The sequence below is a fragment of the Sapajus apella genome, unplaced genomic scaffold, assembly GCF_009761245.1.
Source record: "Sapajus apella isolate SASKATOON/1434 unplaced genomic scaffold, GSC_monkey_1.0 scaffold49, whole genome shotgun sequence".
Lineage (NCBI taxonomy): Eukaryota > Metazoa > Chordata > Mammalia > Primates > Cebidae > Sapajus > Sapajus apella.
Window position 1 is genome coordinate 5,237,728 of NW_022436989.1, and position 21,620 is coordinate 5,259,347.

At 37.8% G+C, this 21,620-nt stretch overlaps 1 protein-coding gene and 1 long non-coding RNA gene across 11 annotated transcripts in view; both read right to left on the reverse strand.

Annotated features, from left to right (window-relative positions):
• SDCCAG8 (SHH signaling and ciliogenesis regulator SDCCAG8) overlaps nt 1–21,620 on the reverse strand; it is a 249,716-nt gene that overhangs the window by 106,769 nt on the left and 121,327 nt on the right. For all 10 annotated transcript variants that reach the window (XM_032242401.1, XM_032242400.1, XM_032242406.1 and 7 more), the window contains one exon: nt 20,494–20,636. In XM_032242401.1, coding sequence (XP_032098292.1) covers nt 20,494–20,636 — 143 coding nt within the window. The remainder of the gene's footprint in view (nt 1–20,493; nt 20,637–21,620) is intronic.
• LOC116526134 lies at nt 429–19,843 on the reverse strand. Its single transcript, XR_004257985.1, has 3 exons — nt 18,423–19,843; nt 13,837–13,841; nt 429–4,937 (listed from the first exon to the last, which is right to left on the reverse strand). It is a non-coding gene; the product is annotated as an uncharacterized LOC116526134 (long non-coding RNA).

Genomic DNA, 21,620 nt, shown 5'->3' on the forward strand with positions numbered 1-21,620 from the left:
GCGCCGTGACCTTGGTAAGGTACTAACCTCTGAATACCTCAGTTATCTTATCTGTAAAATGGGGCTCATGGCAGAATCTACCCGGTAGGGTTGTGTGAGAATTAAGTGAGTTAAGGTATAGAATGTGTCTATCACAGGGTAAGCAGTGTGTATGCAGGGAGGTTGTCTTTACTAACACTCCCAGGAGAAGTTCCAAGAAGTCGACCGGGTGTCACGGCTCACGCCTATAATTCCAGCACGTTGGGAGGCGGAGGCAGGTGATCGCTTGAGCTCAGTCAGGAGTTTGAGATCAGCCTGGTCAATATGGTGAATCCTCATCTCCACTAAAAATACAAAAGTTAGCCAGGCATGATGGTGCATGGCTAATGCACTAATCCCAGCTACTAGGGAGGCTGAGGCAGGAGAATCACTTCAACCTGGGAGGTGGAGGTTGCAGTAAGCTGAGATCGCTCCACTGCACTCTAACGTGGGCAACAAAGCGAGTGAGACTCTTGTTAAAAAAATAAAAAGTTCCAAGAAGTGAATTTGGTAATTACTGTTTGTAAGCTAAAGAACCTTTGTGGTTTGTTTGTTTCAAGAACCAGCAACTGTGTGCCAAAATCCAAAAATAATTTTTTTTTCCTTTCCAAAACAGGCTGTGAAAGGCTTGCACTGAAGGATTTTAATGGGGTTTCTCAGACAAGTCATATCATCAGTGAGTACAAAGAAGTATAACATGGGATGCAGGAAGAGCACCAGACTTAGAGAAAGGAAATTCAGACTCTACTTTTGCTGTCACTCAACCTCTGTTGGCACTAGGCACATCACTTAGCTTCTCTGCATCTCCATTCTCACACATGTAAGTGTTGGACTAGATGGAGAGTTTCATTAATTCATTTAACATGATCGTAAGTCACAGAAAGTTTACAAATTTACATACTAGTTTCTAGATTTTACACACACACACGTGTGTGTATATGTAATTACATAAACCTTGTCTGGCAGGTTGTAGGATATTTGTTAAAAAAAAATCACAGGCTCTTTATTTTGAAAATTCACATAGTACCTAGTGTAGCTAGAACAGAACATGTGCTCAATAAATTTTGAATGAATACCTGCTTAACAGCAATCAACTTGTTATCCCTTCATTCAAGAAAATTAAAAACTCATGTAACATGAGACACTTTACTAGGTACAACTAAAGTTACATATTTCTGGGAAGCTACTGGTTCTACTTATAAAAAGCTTGCAATCCAATTTGTGGCATGACTGTCAAATGATGACTGATTGCTGCAGTTTCTCTTTACTGTATTTCAGTTTGAATCCCATAGTTCAGGTGAGTTTTATGTTATTATTTTACACAGCAGCACCATGCTAGTAGCATTATTATATAAGTAAATTCAGTAACTATGATGGAAGAGATGGCAAAATCAGTATACTATAATCAAAGCAAGTATACTCCAATTTTATATAAAATTTTAGATTAAGTTATTAGATAAAAATTTCTTAACAAGTGGGAGAAAAAAACATACATTTTGCAGATGATTTTAAAATACAGGTCATCAACTTCCTTTTATTAAAAGAAATCACTTAGCATTTTCCTTCAAAATATCGTTGTATATTGCCTCACCCAGATTAAAAAAAGATGATCAAAATTGATGATCTTCATTTACAGCACAGGAATAAATAAACATCTTCTATAGCTGCTAATCAAATTTCAATTCTTTATATTTACTGACAAAACCAAGCTATGGATCACAGATATTATCTCTAAACTCAAAACATCCCAAAACATCCAGCCTTAATCAAGTGCAATCTATTTGATCCAGGCAGTTCTGAGACAAGGAATACGAATACAGTACTCATTTACTTCGTGTGTTTCATCTTTGTGAACAGCGTGCAGATACTTTTGTGGATTATTTACGAGATCTTTAAAACCTCAAAATAATTGTGCATCTTCATAATCTTTCCTGGTGATAGCTTCTTAATAGCTCCTCCTCTGTTGGCGTCTCTTTGTCAGAAATGTAATGTAGTACAATTTTTAAGGAAAACGGTGGTAGACAAGGCCCCACGTAAGTGGCATGTGAGAAGTGACACACAGAGTATCAGCAAGGATATCTTTGGTTTGCAGAAGAGAAAGTTACACTTTAATAGGTCTTAGAAAACAAGAAAGTCCTCATTTCTTGCTCAACTGTATGTATACTGTTCTTTTTGTAAAATGTACTTGAGTTTGCAGGTGTCTGCCCAAAGGCAGGTCACTGAAAGTCAATGAAAATCAGGTCAACCTCAGCAGCAGAAATTAACCTGCAGATCGTGGCAGGCAAATTGTATTTTAAAAAGCCTTATTCCTACTGAAACAATCAAACCGGACTTCACAAAATGCACAGAGATCCAAAACAACAAAAGCAACCAACAGCATCGATTCTAACATTGCAAATTTCTTAGATATTACAGATGTCACCCAACAGCGCATGCATTTGCTTCCCATATGTGAACAAAACTGAGGCATCACAAGATAAATTTGAATGGAACGTTAACCTTCACTTTAAATTTTTTTCTTTTCCTAGCTGACGACACAATTTTAGTATTATCATAATGGAGCTTCTGGCTGGAAAAAATTAAATTAATGGATGGATTAAAAAAGCTTAGAAACTTAAAAAATAAACAACTTTCAAATATCTATACTTGAAGGTGTCAAGAGCCAAGATGAATGTATTTCAATTGCAACTTCCAAACTAAACTCACAAATTACTACCATTATGCTAAGTGTTAGCTACCCCACTGTGCAGTTTTGCTTTGTGAATTTTTACCTTCCTCTATGAACACTTTTAGCCACTGATCGCACAGCCTTTCAATGTTTTCTGCCTTTTCCTTTAAATAAACTGGCTCTGGCTCCTTCCATCTGGTTCCCCTTCCGTCAGCAACCCTGCACCTGTTCACACCTCCTCTCCTGTTGGATTCCACTGAACATTTCCTCCTCTGCCAGGGCTATTCTGGCACTCGCAACCTTTCTGTCATTCAATCCATCTGTCAGAAGTGAACTTTGTTTACCGCAAGCTTCTGCTTTCTTCTTCAAGAAGCAAAGCCCCTCAAGGTCATTGTCAAATGAACTGTCGGCATGGATTTAAATCCTCTACTGCTAACCAGCAGAAGATGAAGTTCTGTTGTGTAATGTACTTGTGAAAATTACTTTTGGGTTCAGAAAGACAATAATTTGGAGTCAAAGTAGTAAGACATGGTGTTTCAACGATCATTTGTAAAACCAGACAGCTGATACGTATTTTCTTCATGTGTGTCTGCACTTCTCATTATATTGAGTATGAACTATATGTATAAGAAGCAAAATAAAAGTTTTAAAGTGAAATCAAAATATCATAAACAAGTTTACACTACGTAAAAATTGCATCATACTATATAGCATTAACTTGAGGAATAAATATTTTCACTAATGAATTAGCCAAGGGAGAGAGTATTCCAATTAAGAAATTTTACACTGAAAGGCTTAAAATGTACAAATATGTACCATTTCAATTATAAGCTACATATTAACACACAGCTCCATTACTGCTTTGAAAAACTTAACCCATAATACACAAATCAATTCATGTATATTTAAAACCCCATCATTTAAACAATAAAGTTGTTTCAATAATGTTCAAATATATGCTGCCAAACAAATACATAATCTATCTAAAGAAACATAAGTAGTAGCAATAGTCTAGTTCTGTGAAAAAAATAAACTCATAGAAATTAGGTGAAAATTAGACTCTCGATTGAATTTATTTTGTGGCATGTATAGCTACCAAGTATTTACCCTTTCTTCACAAATCAGACATGAAATCACTTCATGTTGAATTATTTACCAGTATTTCAGGCACCATATTCTTTAGGAAAAGGGCAAACCAATGACTCAATTCTAATTTCTTATAAGAAAATGGAGGATAATTTTTTAGGAGAAAATGTATGGCAAAAAAGAAACACTATTACAAATGAGCCCTTAAATGTGAACCTAAATGGCACTTCACTCATAAGGCTGCTTTTATATTTTGAAGGATTACCCCAAGATTTAATCTTATGGCAGATGCTTGTATTAAGTAAAATTGTTCAAGTCTGTAAAATTTTCTAAATTCTTTTTAGAAAAAGTAAAAATTAAATCTTTTTTCTTGATATAAAAACTGAATGTCAATTTTATTAACAAAGGCAGTGCAGAAAACATGGAATTTAAAATTTAAATCTTAAAGTTCTGACTGATTAAACATTTATAATTTATAAAAAGGATTTTATCAAAGCAGTTTTTCAGACATATTTTTTAAAATTGTGAGGCTAAATTAAAAACAAAAACAAAAAAGATAGCTTAAAATCTAAGTGCAGAGACACACTTCTTAGCTATAATTTCAATTTTATTGCTGACCTTCAAAATACCCAGTGTCATATAAATCATTCTCATGTAATATATGCTGTAATTTAACACATGGATTTTAAACTCAAAATATAAATTCTAAGAGGTGTTTTCTTTTTCATCTTCCTAAAACCTCATTTCTAAATAATTTCTCTTCATGTGGAGAAAATGTCAAAAATATTGCTTACGTTTACCCAGCAAGTTTGTTAATGCTTTTCTGGATATTTTTTCCCTTTAGTGTGATCTGTGCTTGACAGTAGTTTGGTCACCTGGATCCCTGCTTCTGAAAAGCAGTGAAAGAGTACTGGTAATTTGATCACTTCCATGGTCTGATTTGCTACATAAAAGAAAGAAGCATTTGCAAGATGCTAGTTTAACAGAGGCTGCTTAAATCACCGTGAAGGAACTCTTCACTCTTAGTAAACTGCATTTCAAAAACACACTAGTAGCCTTCTTTTGGATAATTTGTGTGATACGAACATAAACAAATGAAGAACACTCAGTTTTAACATCACTTACAGTCACACACAGATGCATAAAAATGCGACACACACATACACTTTTCCCTTCCATAAGCACGCAAGAAAAAGAAAAGGGAAATGAAATTATTACTTTTGTAAATGGACTAATTTAGGAATTCAGATAATTTTTACTATTTACCTGCTTAATGTGTAATTGCTTATCTTATCTTTCAAAAAGAAAAACTAGAAAAAAGTTTAGATAGTTTGATACTAACACCTGAAACACAAATTTTACAGAGAAAAAAAAGAAAAAGAAAGAGAAAAACGAGGCACTGAAGCAATGTTGCCAGGTTACACTACGGAAGAGTAAAGCCGTATCTCTGGGCACTACTAGGTGAAGTCGAAGAGCTGATGCCATTCACATTCTTTAATATCAGTTTTCCTAAACCAGCATATGGACGTAGGATGGAAGGTAAATATTTAAACTCCTTAATAAAGAACTGACCTTAATTTATCTACATTCTGAATGAGACTTGTAGTTCCACTTTTCTAAGAACTGCAAATGATGAAAATACTGTAATTTTCTCTGGTTTATTTTTTTTCTGCCTATATATTTATGAAGTCTTTTAACAACAGAGGTATTCATTTTTCCACCCCCTTCCTCAATTACCTTAAGGCAAGACCTCCTTTCAGATGTGAAAATATTTGTAGGACTGCAAGACAAAGAACTGGGATATTTTCATGGAGTTGATCAAAGGGGAAAAATTGATTTGTGAGATTCTGTTAAGAGTAAGAAGAGACTAAATGACAACTTTAAATCTGCCACAATCATTTACTAATGTGCTGCTATATCAAATAAGTCTAATTTTTTGACAGCACCAAATTAGATTTATTGCAGAAACTGCTGCATAAATAGCATATGGCTGTGTTATACCACCTATTTCAAATCCTGAAATGTTTCCCCCTCCCCCTCCAAAATGAATAAATTGAGCCAAGCTATAAACCTTCTGCAAAAAAAAAAGAAATATACAAGTTCAAAAGCAGATGTAGGAGATCTGGATTTCTTTGTTAAAGTCATCGTTTTAATACAAATCTCCCAACTCTATACTTAAAGTACCACGACTCCTTAATAAGTTATCACATTTTAATAGGTCAGTTTTCTCTTTTATTTGCAGAATGATTTTATTTTTGTTGTAAGGTTTTTGGCTCTGAATTATGCTTATATTTTGATGTTCAACCCACAGTTACATAGGGGAAAAAAGAAGGGCAAGTGGGCAAATGAAATCAAACATAGCTCAAATGAGGTTATGAAAAATTATTAAGTAGAAATGCATGTATCCCACGGTTGCTTTTAGTTCTGCATTTTGTGAAACACATGCGGTAGAAATCATATCAAAAAAATCTTTTCTAATTTTAACTATAGCCTTGATACTGCAAACTCTTTGATGCATATAATGTATAAAGTGATCATTCCATGTGCCACACTGTATACGTTAGATTGGCAGAACCATACAAACAGCAAAAAATCAAGGTTCCATGGTAGCTGGGACTGAAAACTCCCATGACACATTCAGAAATGGACAATTCTTCCTTTCTCAATCACCACCCCAGTGCCCACCCCCACCCCCCCAGGTTTGACACAATTCAACCCAATTTTCCTTTTTGAACAAAGTTTCAGTTCTTCTGTAGATGGGAAAGACATTGCAAGGTCTTATCTCAGACCAATGGGCACACCACTGCAAACATCATGGCACTCGGCTACCCCGCAGACTCCCTCTCTGTGGTCAGTCTTCCCAGCTGCCCTATCTGTTACTGTCTGATTAGTTCTGCTAAGGAGCCCCTCCCCTGCCAGCTTTCGGTGCCATCTGTTCTACACAAGATGGCTGCTGCCCAGCAACCTAACACTGCCCTCCTACCTGGCACCCGGCTACCATCCTTACCCCAAAGTGCTAACACAGGTTCTCACTGCTGGCAGAGTCAGGATTTCATTACTACTACTTTGACAAGTGCAGGGTTGTTTGTAATTTCTCTTTTATCCTGATTTTGATTGTACAACCACCTCCCACTGATTCAGTTTGCTTCAGTTTTGTTGCTCACAGATTTTACTCTCCACATTAATCTCCCTCTGGCATGTTACTGCATCTGTTCCCTTTTTTATTATTAATTTTCAAATTCCCACCATTTTTGACAAAAAGGAGGTAATCTACACTCTGTTTCTGCCCATTTCATTTTCTTTAATTTGGAAGATAAGTATGAAAGCATGCCAAAGAAGTTAATTCTCCGTTAACAGTTTATTTTCTGGCATCCCTAAGCCTTTGTATATGAAAAACAGATAGGAATAAATGTTGACTGAATCACAACAACATAGTCGCCACCATTCCTGCATTTAATGAAAAGCAAACATATGAAACAGCATCTGAAAAGTTTATTAGTTACATGAGTTGCCTCATGCTGCCATTCTTTTCCCCACTTTTAACAGATAATTCTTTGTGCAAATCAGTTTGAGGGTAGGATCTGAATTTGGGTTCCTCCACAGTTTTGACATGGGCTCGATTTTCACTGTAGATGGATTTTATCATTCCTTAATATCATCATCATCTTTCCTCAAACCAAACGTTGTTAACTAATTCAATAGCAAATGATTCTGAATAGATGCCTGACTTCAGAAGTAGGTTAAGACTAGAGAACAGCCATCAGTGCAACAAAGTGGAACTTAAAGAGCCCCTGGGTTACAGAGCTGCTTCCATTAGATATCGTTCTGACAGAGTTCACATCAGGAATGGCAAGATGGTTTGCCCTCTAAAGACAAAGAGGGTCATTTAAGATGCAGAAAATCAGAAGTAATATATTTAATGATATACTGCTCTGTGCCCCTAATTTGTCAATACCATAACCTTGCCATAAAGAGCTGCAGTAGGGTGAGCATGCCCTTTATTGCTGTAAAGTTTTCTAGACTAATCAATACATTGACTACTAATTAATTGTATCTGAACTCATATTAAAACCATGCGAACCCCTGAATAGGTAAGCAACACTTGTTTACAAAACCCTGAATGAGTTAAAATGATTTTGCATATTTGTAACACATATCCTTATAAAATCACAGTTAAGGTCTATAGGAAATCAAGTACAATAGGGACTTTCCCCCAAGGTGACAAAAAATAATCAGAAATAGAACTAGGACAAGTGTCAAGATGAAGCAACGTCCAGCCTGGTGAACGACACTTCAGATGAGCTGCTGGGAAAAGGCAAACCTGGAACACTGCCCAGCCCACCTGGAATGCTTCATCCTGTCCGCCTTCCACCTCCACCTTGTGCATACATTCCAACAGTGACTTGCTCTTTATTTTGTTTACTTCTTTTGCTCATAGAATTCGAATAGCTATTTCCTCTAGAGTGGGTACGTTCTTTGGATAAATTTCCTGGTCAGAAATAGGCTTTTTGAAGTTAGACACAGGAAAGGTGTCAGAGGGATGCCCTGCTTATTCACTGGCGCCCTCCCTGGGGAAGGAACCCCTTTGATACTCGGAAAACCAAGAAGCCGGTGGCTCTCCCTCACTACCCACCATGGCTTGGTCAGGGCAGGAGATGCTCAGCCCTATCACAAGTGACCCTGCCTGCTGGGGAGAGAACACATAGAACCAAGGTGGAGCAGTGTTACCTCAGCAGATGTGAGGCTGCTTCCAAACGTTTTCTGACCTGTCTGGTGCCCACTCTGAGCTGCTGAGACTGACTGCATCCTTTGCTGGGCGGCTCTAACAGAGTTGCAGCATAATACAAATGTGTTTCCTTGAAGGAGACCCTGGCCTCCCATGAGACATGGCTTGGGAGAGGCCACTGAGGAGACTGGATATTCCCCAAGCCTCTTACTTTCTCAGGATCCTTAAAATGAGCTCTAATTCCAGGATTTATCAATCAATGAATCACTACATACTTTGTGAGTATCCCAGCAACATTAAATAACAAATGACTACTGCCTAATAACCGATCCAAAGAACACATTCATTAGGAGGAGGTGTTAAGAAGAAATTAAATATCAAAGCTGGGCACAGTGGTACACACCTGTAATCCCAGCTACTTGAAAGGCTCAGGTGGGAGTTTTGCTTGAGCCCAGGAGTTTGAGGCCAGGCTGGGCAACACAGCGAGACTGTGTCTCTAAAAATGTATATAAAATAATGTGAATTGATTAATTTTAGAAATTTACCAAAAGAAATTTGACATCAACCGGCTGACAGGTTTTTGTTATCATCCTTTTACTTTAAAATAATATTGGCGAGCAGAACTTTCCTTGAGAGAGATACTCTGGCTTGGGCTACTATGAGAAGAATTCTATGTTTTTGCTTTTTCTTTCCTATTTTCTTTGAACTTGATGCTCATTGTTGTTGAGTCAGGCAAGTGGTGTGGGCAATACATTCTCGGTTTCCTCTGGGCTTCTTCAGAAAATGAGTTGGCTGCCGCTGCCACCATGCTCCAGGCTGTGGGCCTATGTGGCAGGGGAGAGGAGTACATCCCCAGCGTAGATTTTCATTGCATTCACATTTGGGCTTCGCAGAACTGAGAGAAGCGAGCCAGGGAACGTTAAGCAGAACCGGCAAACACACATTTCCTGGCAGTGTCTGACTTTCTAACCTCTCCCGCCCGGGGCCACACTGAGACCAGGGTTCTTCGTCCTTCAAACAGGTGGAGCAGAGCGGGCTCGGGCAGTGTGGTGCCCACCAGAGCTAAACGAAGCGCCTTTTCTTTCCTGGCTCTCTGACAGCCTGTTTTCTCTGATACTGGGTGGGGGAAGGAAAAGAGGACGCAATTTAAAACAGCACCAAGGCCATCTATTTCAAGCCTTGAAGATGTTGGTTGCACATATATCCATTTAAAATTATTTTTGACACATTCTCTGCTTAATTTATTCATGAAAGGAGTACAAGAAAAAAATGAGCTTAACTTTGAAGTGGAAACTTTAGGCTAAAAATTCTTGAATAAAACTCAGGAGGAAAAAAGATAAAGTTCACTGTAAAATACCAAGAATATACATCAGTGTTATATTATTCTCTTCAAATAAACCAAGAACGAGAGTTTGGCTTTTTGACCTAAGCTTGTTGTTATCTTCAGATGAGGGCAGTTCCTTTTTTTTTTTTTTTTTTTTTTTTTTTTAATTTTCCCAACAATAAAGAGCAGAGGCAACTTTATTCAATGTTCATAGAGAACCTGCTAAATGCCCCGTGCCTAATTTGGTGCTGGGGCCACAGAGATGAAACAGGCCTGGTTCCTGGTCTGGGTGCTGAGATTTTACAACGTCAGAAGTATTCCTATCTCAGTTTGAAACAAGTGTTTGCCCTTCAACCCCTGCCTACTCTCCTCCCTCCTGGATACCCGAGCCCAAGCTTCACCTTTGGAGGCTCAGCCTCATCTACAGAGGACTATTATTTCTCAAGCTTGCTGGAAGCAGTGAGAACCATGGCATCTCAAGCTTCTTGTGGTTAATGATCAGCATATTTGTTTTAATTTCTAATCTTTTGCAAATAGTTTTGTAAAACACAATAAAAATGAATTACTAGAAAAAATTTAAATGGCACTGAAACAAAAAAGCTCACTGATCATGCACTTGGAAATTGTGGCAATTTAAAATTGATATAAAAGTTGCCAAATACTTCTCTAGATTTCAGCACTTACCGCGTCATAGACATCAACAAACAGCCCATCATGGACCACAGCTGGAACAGCACTGCTGCAGAGACCATGCACAATACATGTGTATCCTAGAGATTTATCTGTGCATCTTTCTTCTTATATTCTAAGAGTTCTCTCAGTAAAACAAAAAAGAGACCCTGTTGTTGTGGAGAACTGTGATGCCTCCTTGGGCTTACCACATGTGGACAATGGAGAATATCATGTCCAACCAACATGGACAGAAACGTGCTCTTCTCTCCCCTCTTTCCACTTCAAACCATTTCTTAGAGGAAAAATTAGGGATTGCATTTATTATTATTATTATTATGATTTTGAGATGGAGTCTTGCTCTGTCACCCAGGCCAGAGTGCAATGACAATCAAAGCTCACGACAGCCTTAAACTCCTGGGCTCAAGCAGTCTTCCCAAGTAGCTAGGACTCAGGCACACACTACCATGTAGCCTCCCAAACAGCTAGGACTACAGGCACGTACCTTCATGCCTGGCTAATTTTTAAATGGTTTTTATTTTTTGGTAGAGATGGGGTCTCATTATGTTGCTCAGGCTGGTCTTGAACTCCTGGCCTCAAGTGATCCTCCCACCTTGGCCTCCCAAAGTGCTGGGATTATAGGCGTGAGCCACTGCACCTGACCAGGGATTATATTTTTAAAAAGACAACAGGGGCAACAGTACAGATACTTTGTGTTTTACTTACCCAGGATCCCTGACACCCTTCCCCTAGTTAAGAGCACCTCCTCTTCTTTAGTACACCTTTCTTCCCTTACTCCATGTGGTTCTGAAGCAGCTACCAGCCACAGCACCCAAGTGTGTGGGGGTGCCAAAGGGTGATTTGAAATTGGAAGTGAAGGAGCTAGAAAGTCACATTCTTATGGTTTGAAATCAAGGGTATTTCCTTTATTATAAATTTCAGAACGAAGGATGTTTTACTCCATGGTTTGGAAGAATCTGAAATAATTAGCAAAATTCAGATAGAAGCTGAGCCCCGCTATGGAAAGTTAGGATAGGAAAGCATGCTGGCTCCAAGAAACCTGAGGTCAGCTGCATGCACCTGAATTACACATGGCCTGGTTATAAAAATTCATCGATTTCTCCTTTTTGGATTTCAATTTACCCAAAAAATCTTGACTCATATTGATAGGCTGGGAGGCCAAACAATTAACTTCAACAAAGTATCTGTACAAGAGGTCAGGCACAGTGGCTCACACCTGTAATCCCAGCACTGTGGGTGGCAGAGGCAGACAGATGGCTGAGGTCAGGAGTTTGAGACCAGCCTGGCCAATAGGGTGAAACCCCATCTCTACTAAAAATACAAAAATTAGCCAGGTGTGGTGGTGCCTTCCTGTAATCCCATCTACTTGGGAGGCTGAAACAGGAGAATTGCTTTAACCTGGGAGGCAGAGGTTACAGTGAGCCGAGATCATACCATTGCACTCCAGCCTGGGCAACAGAGGGAGACTGTTGTCTCAAAAAAAAAAAAAAAAAAAAAAAAAAGTCTCTGTACTAGTTACTATGTAGAAACTGAATGCCCTGGAATGGAAGCCTCTCTCAATCTCCCCCCACATGATCTACCCACCGTAACAGGATAAACTCGGGACTCCTTTGCTCTACCCTTTTCTTACTTTCAAAAAGATACAAATCCTACAGGTCAAGTTGCTGTCTCTCTAAGTCACAGGTCAGATCTTCCCATGTGGATCACAGAAGTAGGTCACAGCATAATACCTGTTTGGTGCACTCTCACTGAGATTCATGCTCTGAGAAATTCTTTGAAGTGCATACATATTATTAAAAAGATCATTTATGTAAAAGGAAAAATAAGAATTTTTAAGTTTTTATACTTAGGACAATCCAAGTTCTAAATTCTCTGGATAATAAACAAACAAACAAAAAAACCTTCCTGCAGTAGTTACCCTCAAAATCAGATACAAGAAAAAAAAATGCAGGATTTAAAAAAATGTGTTTTGGGCAAAAGGTATGGGAAAGAATGTCTTACTAAGAAGTTAATAAGAGTCACATAAACGTTAAGAAGTGGTTGCTTTATATCACAAATTAACCCGACCACATGTGTGTAAATGGTAGTCATATGATAGGAATTTAAATCCTATAGCTCTTTACAGATATTTGGACATGTCAAAAATAAATACTTGAGGAATTTCTGCTTTTTAATAACAGCCTCTCTTGCTTCTTGGTGAAAATTAAGTAAGGAGGTAAAGGAGAATGACAACTGCATTACAACATGTTTAAATGACTATGGCAAATAATGGGCCAAAGGACACTATGTTTCTTAGAAAAAATTCAAGCCAAAATTCACTGTCATGTATTCGTGTTGGTGCACAGGGGAGCAGCTAACACTTATTTCTATTATAAATTCATGTTACTGATTTTCTACGTTGTCTTTTTCAGAACAATTGCATTAATCCATTTCTCTAGTAATTTACATGGAATTACAGCTTAATGGGTAAGGGTACAAGCTTTGCAGGCAAATTACTGGGGTTCCAAACCTGCTTCCATAACATATCAGCTGTGTAACCTTAGATGACTCCTTTGCCTTCTCTGTGCCTTAGCTGTCTTAGCTGTAAATTAGAGACAATAAGATTCTGTACCTTATAGAGCTATTGGTAGGATTATTGAAGAAGCACTCAGCTTGGTTCCTGGAACAGCAGGGGATCAGCAAAATGTCAGCCACTGCTGTTAGCTATAACTCTTGTTATTTTCTGAAGAGCTGCTACATGCAGCATGGTACCACGCAGATACTAAGATGAATACGTTCTTAACCTCCAAGGTGATAGTGTTCAAAGCCTGTAGGATCGTTGTGTGCCCTGTATTTAACTCACTCTTATGTAGACATCTGCACCTCCCAAATACCACTGATTCCCCTGCATGGAATGCCCTTCATTACCATTTTCCTGTATCCAAATCCTACCAAAATCAGTAAGAAGTCATTTGTCTCTCTCTCTCCCTGTAATCCTTTTCTATAACCTCTCTTCTGGATTCTACCATTTATCTTACCAACTACATGTGCATTTTCTTTTTCTTTAATTTTGAAGACAAGGTCTTGCCCTGTTGCCCAGGCTGGAGTGCAGTGGCGCCACCACAGCTCACTGCAGCCTTGACCTCCTGGGCTCAAGCCATCCTCCCACCTCAGCCTCCAGAGTAGCTGGAACTACAGGCATGCACCACCATGCCCAGCTAATTTTTTATTTTTTGTGTGGAGATGGGGTTTCACCATGTTGCCCAGGCTGGTCTCAAACTCCTGGGCTCAAGTGATCTGCCCGCCTCAGCCTCCTAAAGTCCTGGGATTACAGGTGTGAGCCACCACACCTGACCTATTCACGCATTTTCTTCTCTTTCCTACCAGTCGGTAAGCTTCTGAAGGGCAGCAGCTGAGGCCGCTTTATCTTTCTAACTCCCATCATCCCTAGCACAGTGTCTTGCAACAGAAAACGCTCCATGTAAAATGAGTAAATAAATGGATGAGCATTTTTAAATGTACCTGAAAGTCTGTTATGGAAAAGGAAGAAGTTGTTTGAATAATATTAATGGTAATAACTGGAAGAAAGCAGCCTGGCTTTGTTTTCATATATGCTAGGCTAGATATGTTTAGTGATCATGCTTACGAGGCACTTGTTTCAAAAACTGCCATTTTTTTTTCCCCCAGAGATGTGGTCATGCTATGTTGCCCTGGCTGGCCTTGAACGCCTGGGCTCAAGCGATCCTCCTACCTTAGCCTCCAAAGTATCTGGGACTGCAGGTGTGCACCACAGTATATAGTTTCACTGTCATCTTCTAATTATAGAAACTCTAGTTTAAGAGCGAGTGAGTGTGTGGTTTTTCAACAAGTACATGTAAGTGAGAGGCCTGGTGCACTTTACTAAACCTACTTGCATTGTTGGAGTGATTATCGTTTGGTTCTGCTATACTTAAATATATATATTTATACAAAGTTAAAAATAAAAAAAGTAATTACAAAATCACAATATAGTATCACGTGGACAAGTAAAATTCCCAATGAAAAATTTTAGCCTTATCACTCTCTTATACTTTTTACTGATATATGTGAGAAGATACAAATATTTATTTATATAGCAGTACTGAGCTCGAAAGAATAGTCATACATTTGCAATATATTCACAATTTTTATTAATGATATTACGCTCCAACTCTTTGCAAAGTGATGAGCTAGGTGCGCTGAGAAATACAAGATTGATAGGCCCTCTTCTCCTACTTGAAGAATGATACATTCCAGAAGCAAAAAATAGCAAGTATACAAAAAAATTCCAACTATTAATTTTTTTTCCCAGATTTTGCTTTTTTCCTCCTTTGAGTAATTCATTTACTCAAATGCCATCAGCACAAAGCGGGAAGCTGGATTCAAAGGGAGAATCCGGACAAGAATCAGTGGGGAGGCCTATGGTAGAAAAATCAGGATTTCAGGGAGACCTTGGAAAGAAGGTAAGATTGCAATAGAGCCAGCGAAGCTCAGAGGGGTATTCTAGGTGTAGAGAACAGCAAATGGAGAGAAAAAGCCCTCCAAACGTGCATGGGGAGCTGTGCTTACATTTGCCTGGCAGTCAGCAGGTAAGAGGATTTCATCTAGGATGAAGCGAGACTGGAAGGGTGAGAGCCTATCAGGATGACGTCACATGCCATGCTGTCATTTGCCTTTCTCTAATAGAGCGGCACCATGGAAGGTTTTCAGAGTACAGCAACAGAGTCAAGGCAGAGGCTTATGCATATTCACTGGGCAATGGTCAGCAAAAGAGACCGGAAATGTGTTGAGACAATTTTCATAACCTTTGTGAGAGGTCAGCAGAACCGAAGTTGCAATGAATTTAAGTGGTGGGTCTGAGGGTCATTTCAATGAACTCTCTGAAGTTCAAACTAAAGAAATAACTTAAACAAAAGATCATCCATGCAATTTAAATGCCTAATGTCCAGAAATAGGAACTTGATAATGGGTTGTCTTAAATCATTATTAGAATCATTGATTATCAGAACTAGAAGGAAACTTATAAATCATCTACTCTCACCTCATGTTTTTTTTGTTTTTTTTTTTTTGAGGCGGAGTCTTGCCCTGTCACCAGGCTGGAGTGCAGTGGTGCGATCTTGGCTCACTACAACCTCCGTCTTGCAGGTTCCAGCAATTCCCCTGCCTCAGCCTCCTGAGTAGCTGGGACGACAGGCAGGTGCCACCATGCCCAGCTAATTTTTTGTATTTTAGTAGAGACAGGGTTTCACCATGGCCAGGATGGTCTCAATCTCCTGACCTCATGATCCGCCCACCTTGGCCTCCCAAAGTGCTGGCACTACAGGCATGAGCCATCGCACCCAGCCTAGTCTTACCTCATTGTATATGTACGTAAGCAGGCCCAAAGAGGTAAGTAATTTGTCAAAAGCTGGAAAGAATGCCTGGAGTGAATGCCTAGAGAAGATACTGTAGCTCCGGTTTCTCCAATCCTGGGCTGTCTGAGGACCTCCCCTAAGAAAAGCATATGGCTTTAATTGTTACCCCACCAAATACTCTGAACCATTCTTCTTTATTCTTTTCTTATATATCCAAAGACCCAATTTCAGTCACATTGGCTGGTGGTAATTCTTCCACTGTACTTTAAAAACATGGTCCTTTTTATGTGCTTTTACACACTCCCTAGCTACAACGAATACCTTTATGTAAAAGGATCCAGTTCTAAGCCTCTAGTGATGACCTTTCTCCTCATACCAAACCAACATTGGAATCTCCACTGAGGTTGCAATAAAATTTTTCTCTGCTATCTCTTTTAAGTTTCTCAGTTGGCTTAACAGATCCTCCAGTCAACTTGGGCTAGAAAACTTAGTCACTTTTAATTCTGTCCTCTCTTATTCATGACTCCAAATGCCTCCTGAAGATGCTACTTCCTTTCACTGCACTGGGACAGACATCCCCAGGGCTTCATTACTCTCCCCCTTGACTATGGTGCTTGTATTCTAATTGGGGTCCCTCATAGTCATCTCTTCCTCAAACCATCCATTTTTCACAAAGCTCTTCAATTACCTTCTTAAAATACATATTTGAATCTGTCGTTGTTCAAGCCCTCTTGACTTCTTACTTGAACTAAACAGCCTCCTAACTGAGGCGTAGGTGAACTTTTTCCATAAAGGGACAGACAGTAGATACTCTAGGCTTTAAGGACCACATTCAACACCAGTGTGGTAATGGTAGCGCCATACATAATATGTAAAGGATAATGGTGGCATTGGCCAATAAAACTTTATTTATGGATGTATAATCTTTATGAGTCAAAAAATATTGTTTTCCCTTTTTTCCAATCACTTAAAAATATAAAAACCATTCTTTGTTATGCCATACATAATATATGAAGGATAATGGTGACATTGTCCCATAAAAGTTTATGAATGTATCATCTTTATGTGTCAAAAAATATTGTTTTCCCTTTTTTCTAATCACTTAAAAATATAAAAACCATTCAAGTCTGACTCATCAAGCAAAAACAGATGATGGGTCAGAGTTGGCCCATGGGTTGCAATTGCTGACCTTGGCCTAACTGGTCTTCCTGTCTCCTATATCAACACCCAAAGTTCACTTTCCACACTGCTGTCTGAGTCAAGCTCTTAACCCAGAAAGTCAATGATGTTGACACCTCTGCTTAAAATGCATCAAGAGTAAGTTGGAATGGGCAGAACTCCAGAGTGTAGCCCGTAAGGCTCTTCCTCCGGGCTCTGCTCCCCTTTCCAGTCTTATCCCCTACCAAACACCTCATCTGAGAGTCAAGTTTATGTTTTCTCCCGTCTTTATGTCTCTGCATATATTGGTCTCTCTACCTGGGGTACCCAACCCATTTTTTTTCCACTTTCAGAATTCTTACTCATGGTTTCATTAATCAAGATTGTTGCCAAATATCCCCACCTCCCTCAGAATCCCTTTTCACTGCCAGCTTTCCCTGATATCAGCTTTCCTTGACTATCACCTCCACCTCTGGTGCAGAATGGGTCAGTCTTCCTTCCGGTGTGCTCCTGTGATAATCTTCACTTTTATCATTGCACTTTGTCACACTATTATATTTGCCTATAGAGATGTGGCTTCTTTACTAGAGTGTGAGTAATCTAAGGGTAGAAACTGGGTTTTATTTTTTCTCTCTATGCCTAGGACCAAGCAAAGTACTTAAAAAATAGTAGGTGCTCAGTAAGTATCTGTTGACTAAGTGAATGTTAAACTCACCAATTTGGGTCCTTTAATTAATACTAAATTTCTAACTTCCTTTTTTTTTTTTGAGGCAAGGTCTCACTCTCTCACCGAAGTTGGAGCATAATGGTGAAATCACAGCTCACAGCAGCCTTGAACTTCAGGGCTCAAGTGATCCTCTAGCCTCAGCCTCCTAAGTGGCTGCGTCTATAGGTGCACCACTGTGCCTGCCTAATATTTTTATTTTTTGTAGAGATGGTGTCTCACTAAGTTGCTCAGGCTGATCTCGAACTCCTAGCCTCAAGTGAGCCCCCCCGTCTTGGCCTCCCAAAGTGTTGGAATTAGAGGTGTGAGCACTGCACCTGGCCTCTATTTACCATTTTAAAATCCAATAAGGAGAAACATCAGAAAAGTGGTAGGTTGTTTGTTTCTTTTAGATTGATCTACAGATTTCTACTACAGTTTTAAAATTTTCTTTGCCCTTAAGATTTGGATGCTTATTTTGTCATTACTTTAAACATGGTTTTCATATTCAATTTTCAACTTTGTTTGGAATATGCCATTTGAAGTATTTAAGTTGAGACTGTGTGGTAAGGTGTTATCTGTGTAGGAGTTATGTATTTCAGCTGATCTACACTGAAAAGGAACGACACAACATTTCTCAGTCACACACCTGAGTATACTGAATCAATAAAGCCTGATGAGGGGTAGCAAACTTAAACACACACACACACACACAAAAGAGTACTGTATATCAGAAATAGTCCAACAACCAAGTCACACTGTCGGTGCAAAGGAGAGATATACATATTTCCTTGCATTCTAATTGTCATCTTTAAATTTATGAATGTGGATTTTATAAAACATGAACATAGACTAAGCATAAAATGCTTACAAAAGAGTACTGCACTTAGAAAATAATTTTTATTTCCTGTAAAACTACGTTTAAATTTTTGTAGAATTGGTTTAAATAAAGCTCAACAAAAAAAGCTTTCTACAGAACCAAGCAAAACCGTTTTTCTTAAGAACAAAGGAATTAGTTACCACTCGTTCATTTTCAGCAGTTGCTGCATCTTAATATGCTCTACTTGCAAGAAATTGATCTTGTCAAACAGTACAAATTGATATTACACAGGGAAACTCTCTATGGACTTTGACTTCAGAAATTAACTCTGAATAAGACAGAATGGCAAAAGGGGCAAAACCAGCATTAATATTTATTTACTGAAGCTCAGCCACGCTGAGACATTAAAAGCTGTCCTATTTCTGAGGTTTAGCAGTGCTTAGCACACAAATGGTTGGTTCTGAATAGAAGTCTGACAGAAAAGAAAAACTATTAACATTACCATGATGAAGCTAAATTCTGAAACTTCTAAGATTAAATAACCACAGGCATTACGCTAACAGTACATTCTCAGTTCTACAATGACAATACTTTAAATAAGCATTAAAAGGACAGTTATTATTCTGCAATATTAAGCAATTTTTTTTCTCATAAATGTGTTTCATCTATTAGGATTTTTTTTCTAGATACCATACATGTATAAATAATTTATTTTCTTTCTTTGCTTTCTCTCTCTTTCTTTCCTCTTTCTTTTATTGTTTAAAAGCGAAGATGTCAAATCATTTGGAATATTATCATAACAAAATGTTTTAAACAAGGTTTGATTTTAACAGAACCAGAGGCATCTTAACACTAACCCAAAACTTTGGGAGGTTCACCAACCTCTAGAATATTTTTTTCTCCAAATGCAGGCTGTTCAAGTGGTGCTTTTCTCCATCTGTTAGCATACCGTGCTCAGAATTACATTGTCATGTTTAATGTAAAAGGGATCAGTCCCCTTTCATAGTTTAAATTCAACATATTACAATGATTGGAAGACCAGTGTTTTTCTAATTTATAAACCAAACCAAATATCATAAACTTACATTTTATTTAAACAAAGTTCTCTCTAAAAACTGAAAAACTCTAAGAACTGAGCAACACCAAAGGCTTGATGTGAACATTGAAAAATTGTAATAAAACTCAAAGTGAAAAGAAACCACATATGATAAAGTGAAATATCTACTGTCTCTATTTGAATTTTTCTCTCAATGTCTGTATTTATGAGTGTGTGCTTTTCCAATACAGCAAATTCACAATGCTTACAACCTAAGAGTCTTACTGTAATTTAGGGCTGAGCTACATGTTTACTAAAGTTGATGACAATGATGATCACATCACAAAATCTCATGATGGAAGCGAAGTAAGCTGAAGCCTCAATGGTGAAAGCCTGTGTAATAATAATTCGAACACGAGCAGTGCCAATCTATTTCATCTTGAAATTTTACACCTCCTTAGGATGCAGATTCCTTATTTTGTATCAGTTCCATTTCAATTTGCATCTTACAATTTATTTACTTTGTCTCTTTCACCACTGACAGTATTTTATTATTTTCCTAAATAAATTCCTCAGCTCCTTCAGTTCAAGATTTTTATTAGACGTAGAATTAGCAGAAGAGGTAGTAGTGGTGGTAGGAGAAATATGTCATTTTGCTTATATTGATAGAGAATCACCTAAATATTTGAGCATTGTAGATGAAAGGTTTTGTAATATATCAGTAATTCCCTGCCACACTTATCATTCACATGTCTGGGTGTTTTGCTTACCACATCTCCACTTTTCTTAATATGCCTGAAAGCTATGTGTGAACTGAATGACTAAGACTAACTCTAACAACTGTTTGGAAGCCTGTGGCAAAAATCAGTGGAATGAAGTCGGTGCTATGGTGCATAATGGGATTAGGGAGTACCTGGTGAGGTGCAGTTGGTGCTCGGATTCGCCCAGCAGTTCTGTTAGTTTCAGGCACTCCTCTCTGGCCCGGGCTGCCTTCTGCTGCTCCTGTTCCAAATGCTGCTTGCTTTCACTCAGTTCTATTCTCAGTTTCTCTATTTCCTTAGGTAAAGGAAAAAGGAAAAAGCATCCATATAAAATACATGCACTTGAATTCAAAATTAGCTCATTTTTATTTTTTGCCATGAATTTCAATGTGATAAAAAATTATTAGAAAATTTAGGCTAGCTTCCATTTTATGACAAAGGGAATTAGCACATCCAAAAATGCACATTAGTCTTCTCTTTTTTTGGATTGCAAAATAAAGTCCAATTTTGAAAATGAAATGATTAAATGAGAGTATTCAAAGTGGATAATTGTACTACCATTCTAAAAGTCATTCTCTTTTAAAAGTAATATTTACTTAAAATGCCACTACCTTTAAAATATAACATTTTTGTGTGAGATTCAGACACATGCAGTGATTTACATCAAATATGTACTTTTTACTCTAAAAGATGAAATTATGGCTTCATTTGGGTGTTTTGAAAATCAAATTAAACGTTAAAATAAATAATTTAAGAGATATTTTAGAAAAATGTGAGGTGTAAAAAATGGCATGATTATAACGTTCAACATTACTTGGAAAAAAATTCAGGAAAAAATAGCATGAGAAATTTAAGCATTGATAATGTATGAGATTTCTGAGCTAAAATAATATTTCCATTTAAATTTGCAATTTAAAAAGTCAACAAGAACACTGTAAGACTAATAAATATGAATATATAAAATTTGTGAAGGTTTATTTTTTGGTCTCAGGATGAAATTATCCTTATCTTACTGAAATACAATATATTTCAAAGCAAAAATACTCACATAGGATTCAATTTTAAATAATTTATATACTAAAGTAGAAATATTTATTAATAGAACATCTGTAAAATTAAGCCAAAGAAAATAAAAAATGAACACTTAAAAATATTTAGGTTATTAAAACAAGAAAAAAAGAAGAAAGGGCAGAAACATTTTCCAATTCAGCAGAAAGCAAGGAGCAAATTTTTGATACATAAAAATGTAACCTCCTTTTGGAAAACAAAATCATGTTTA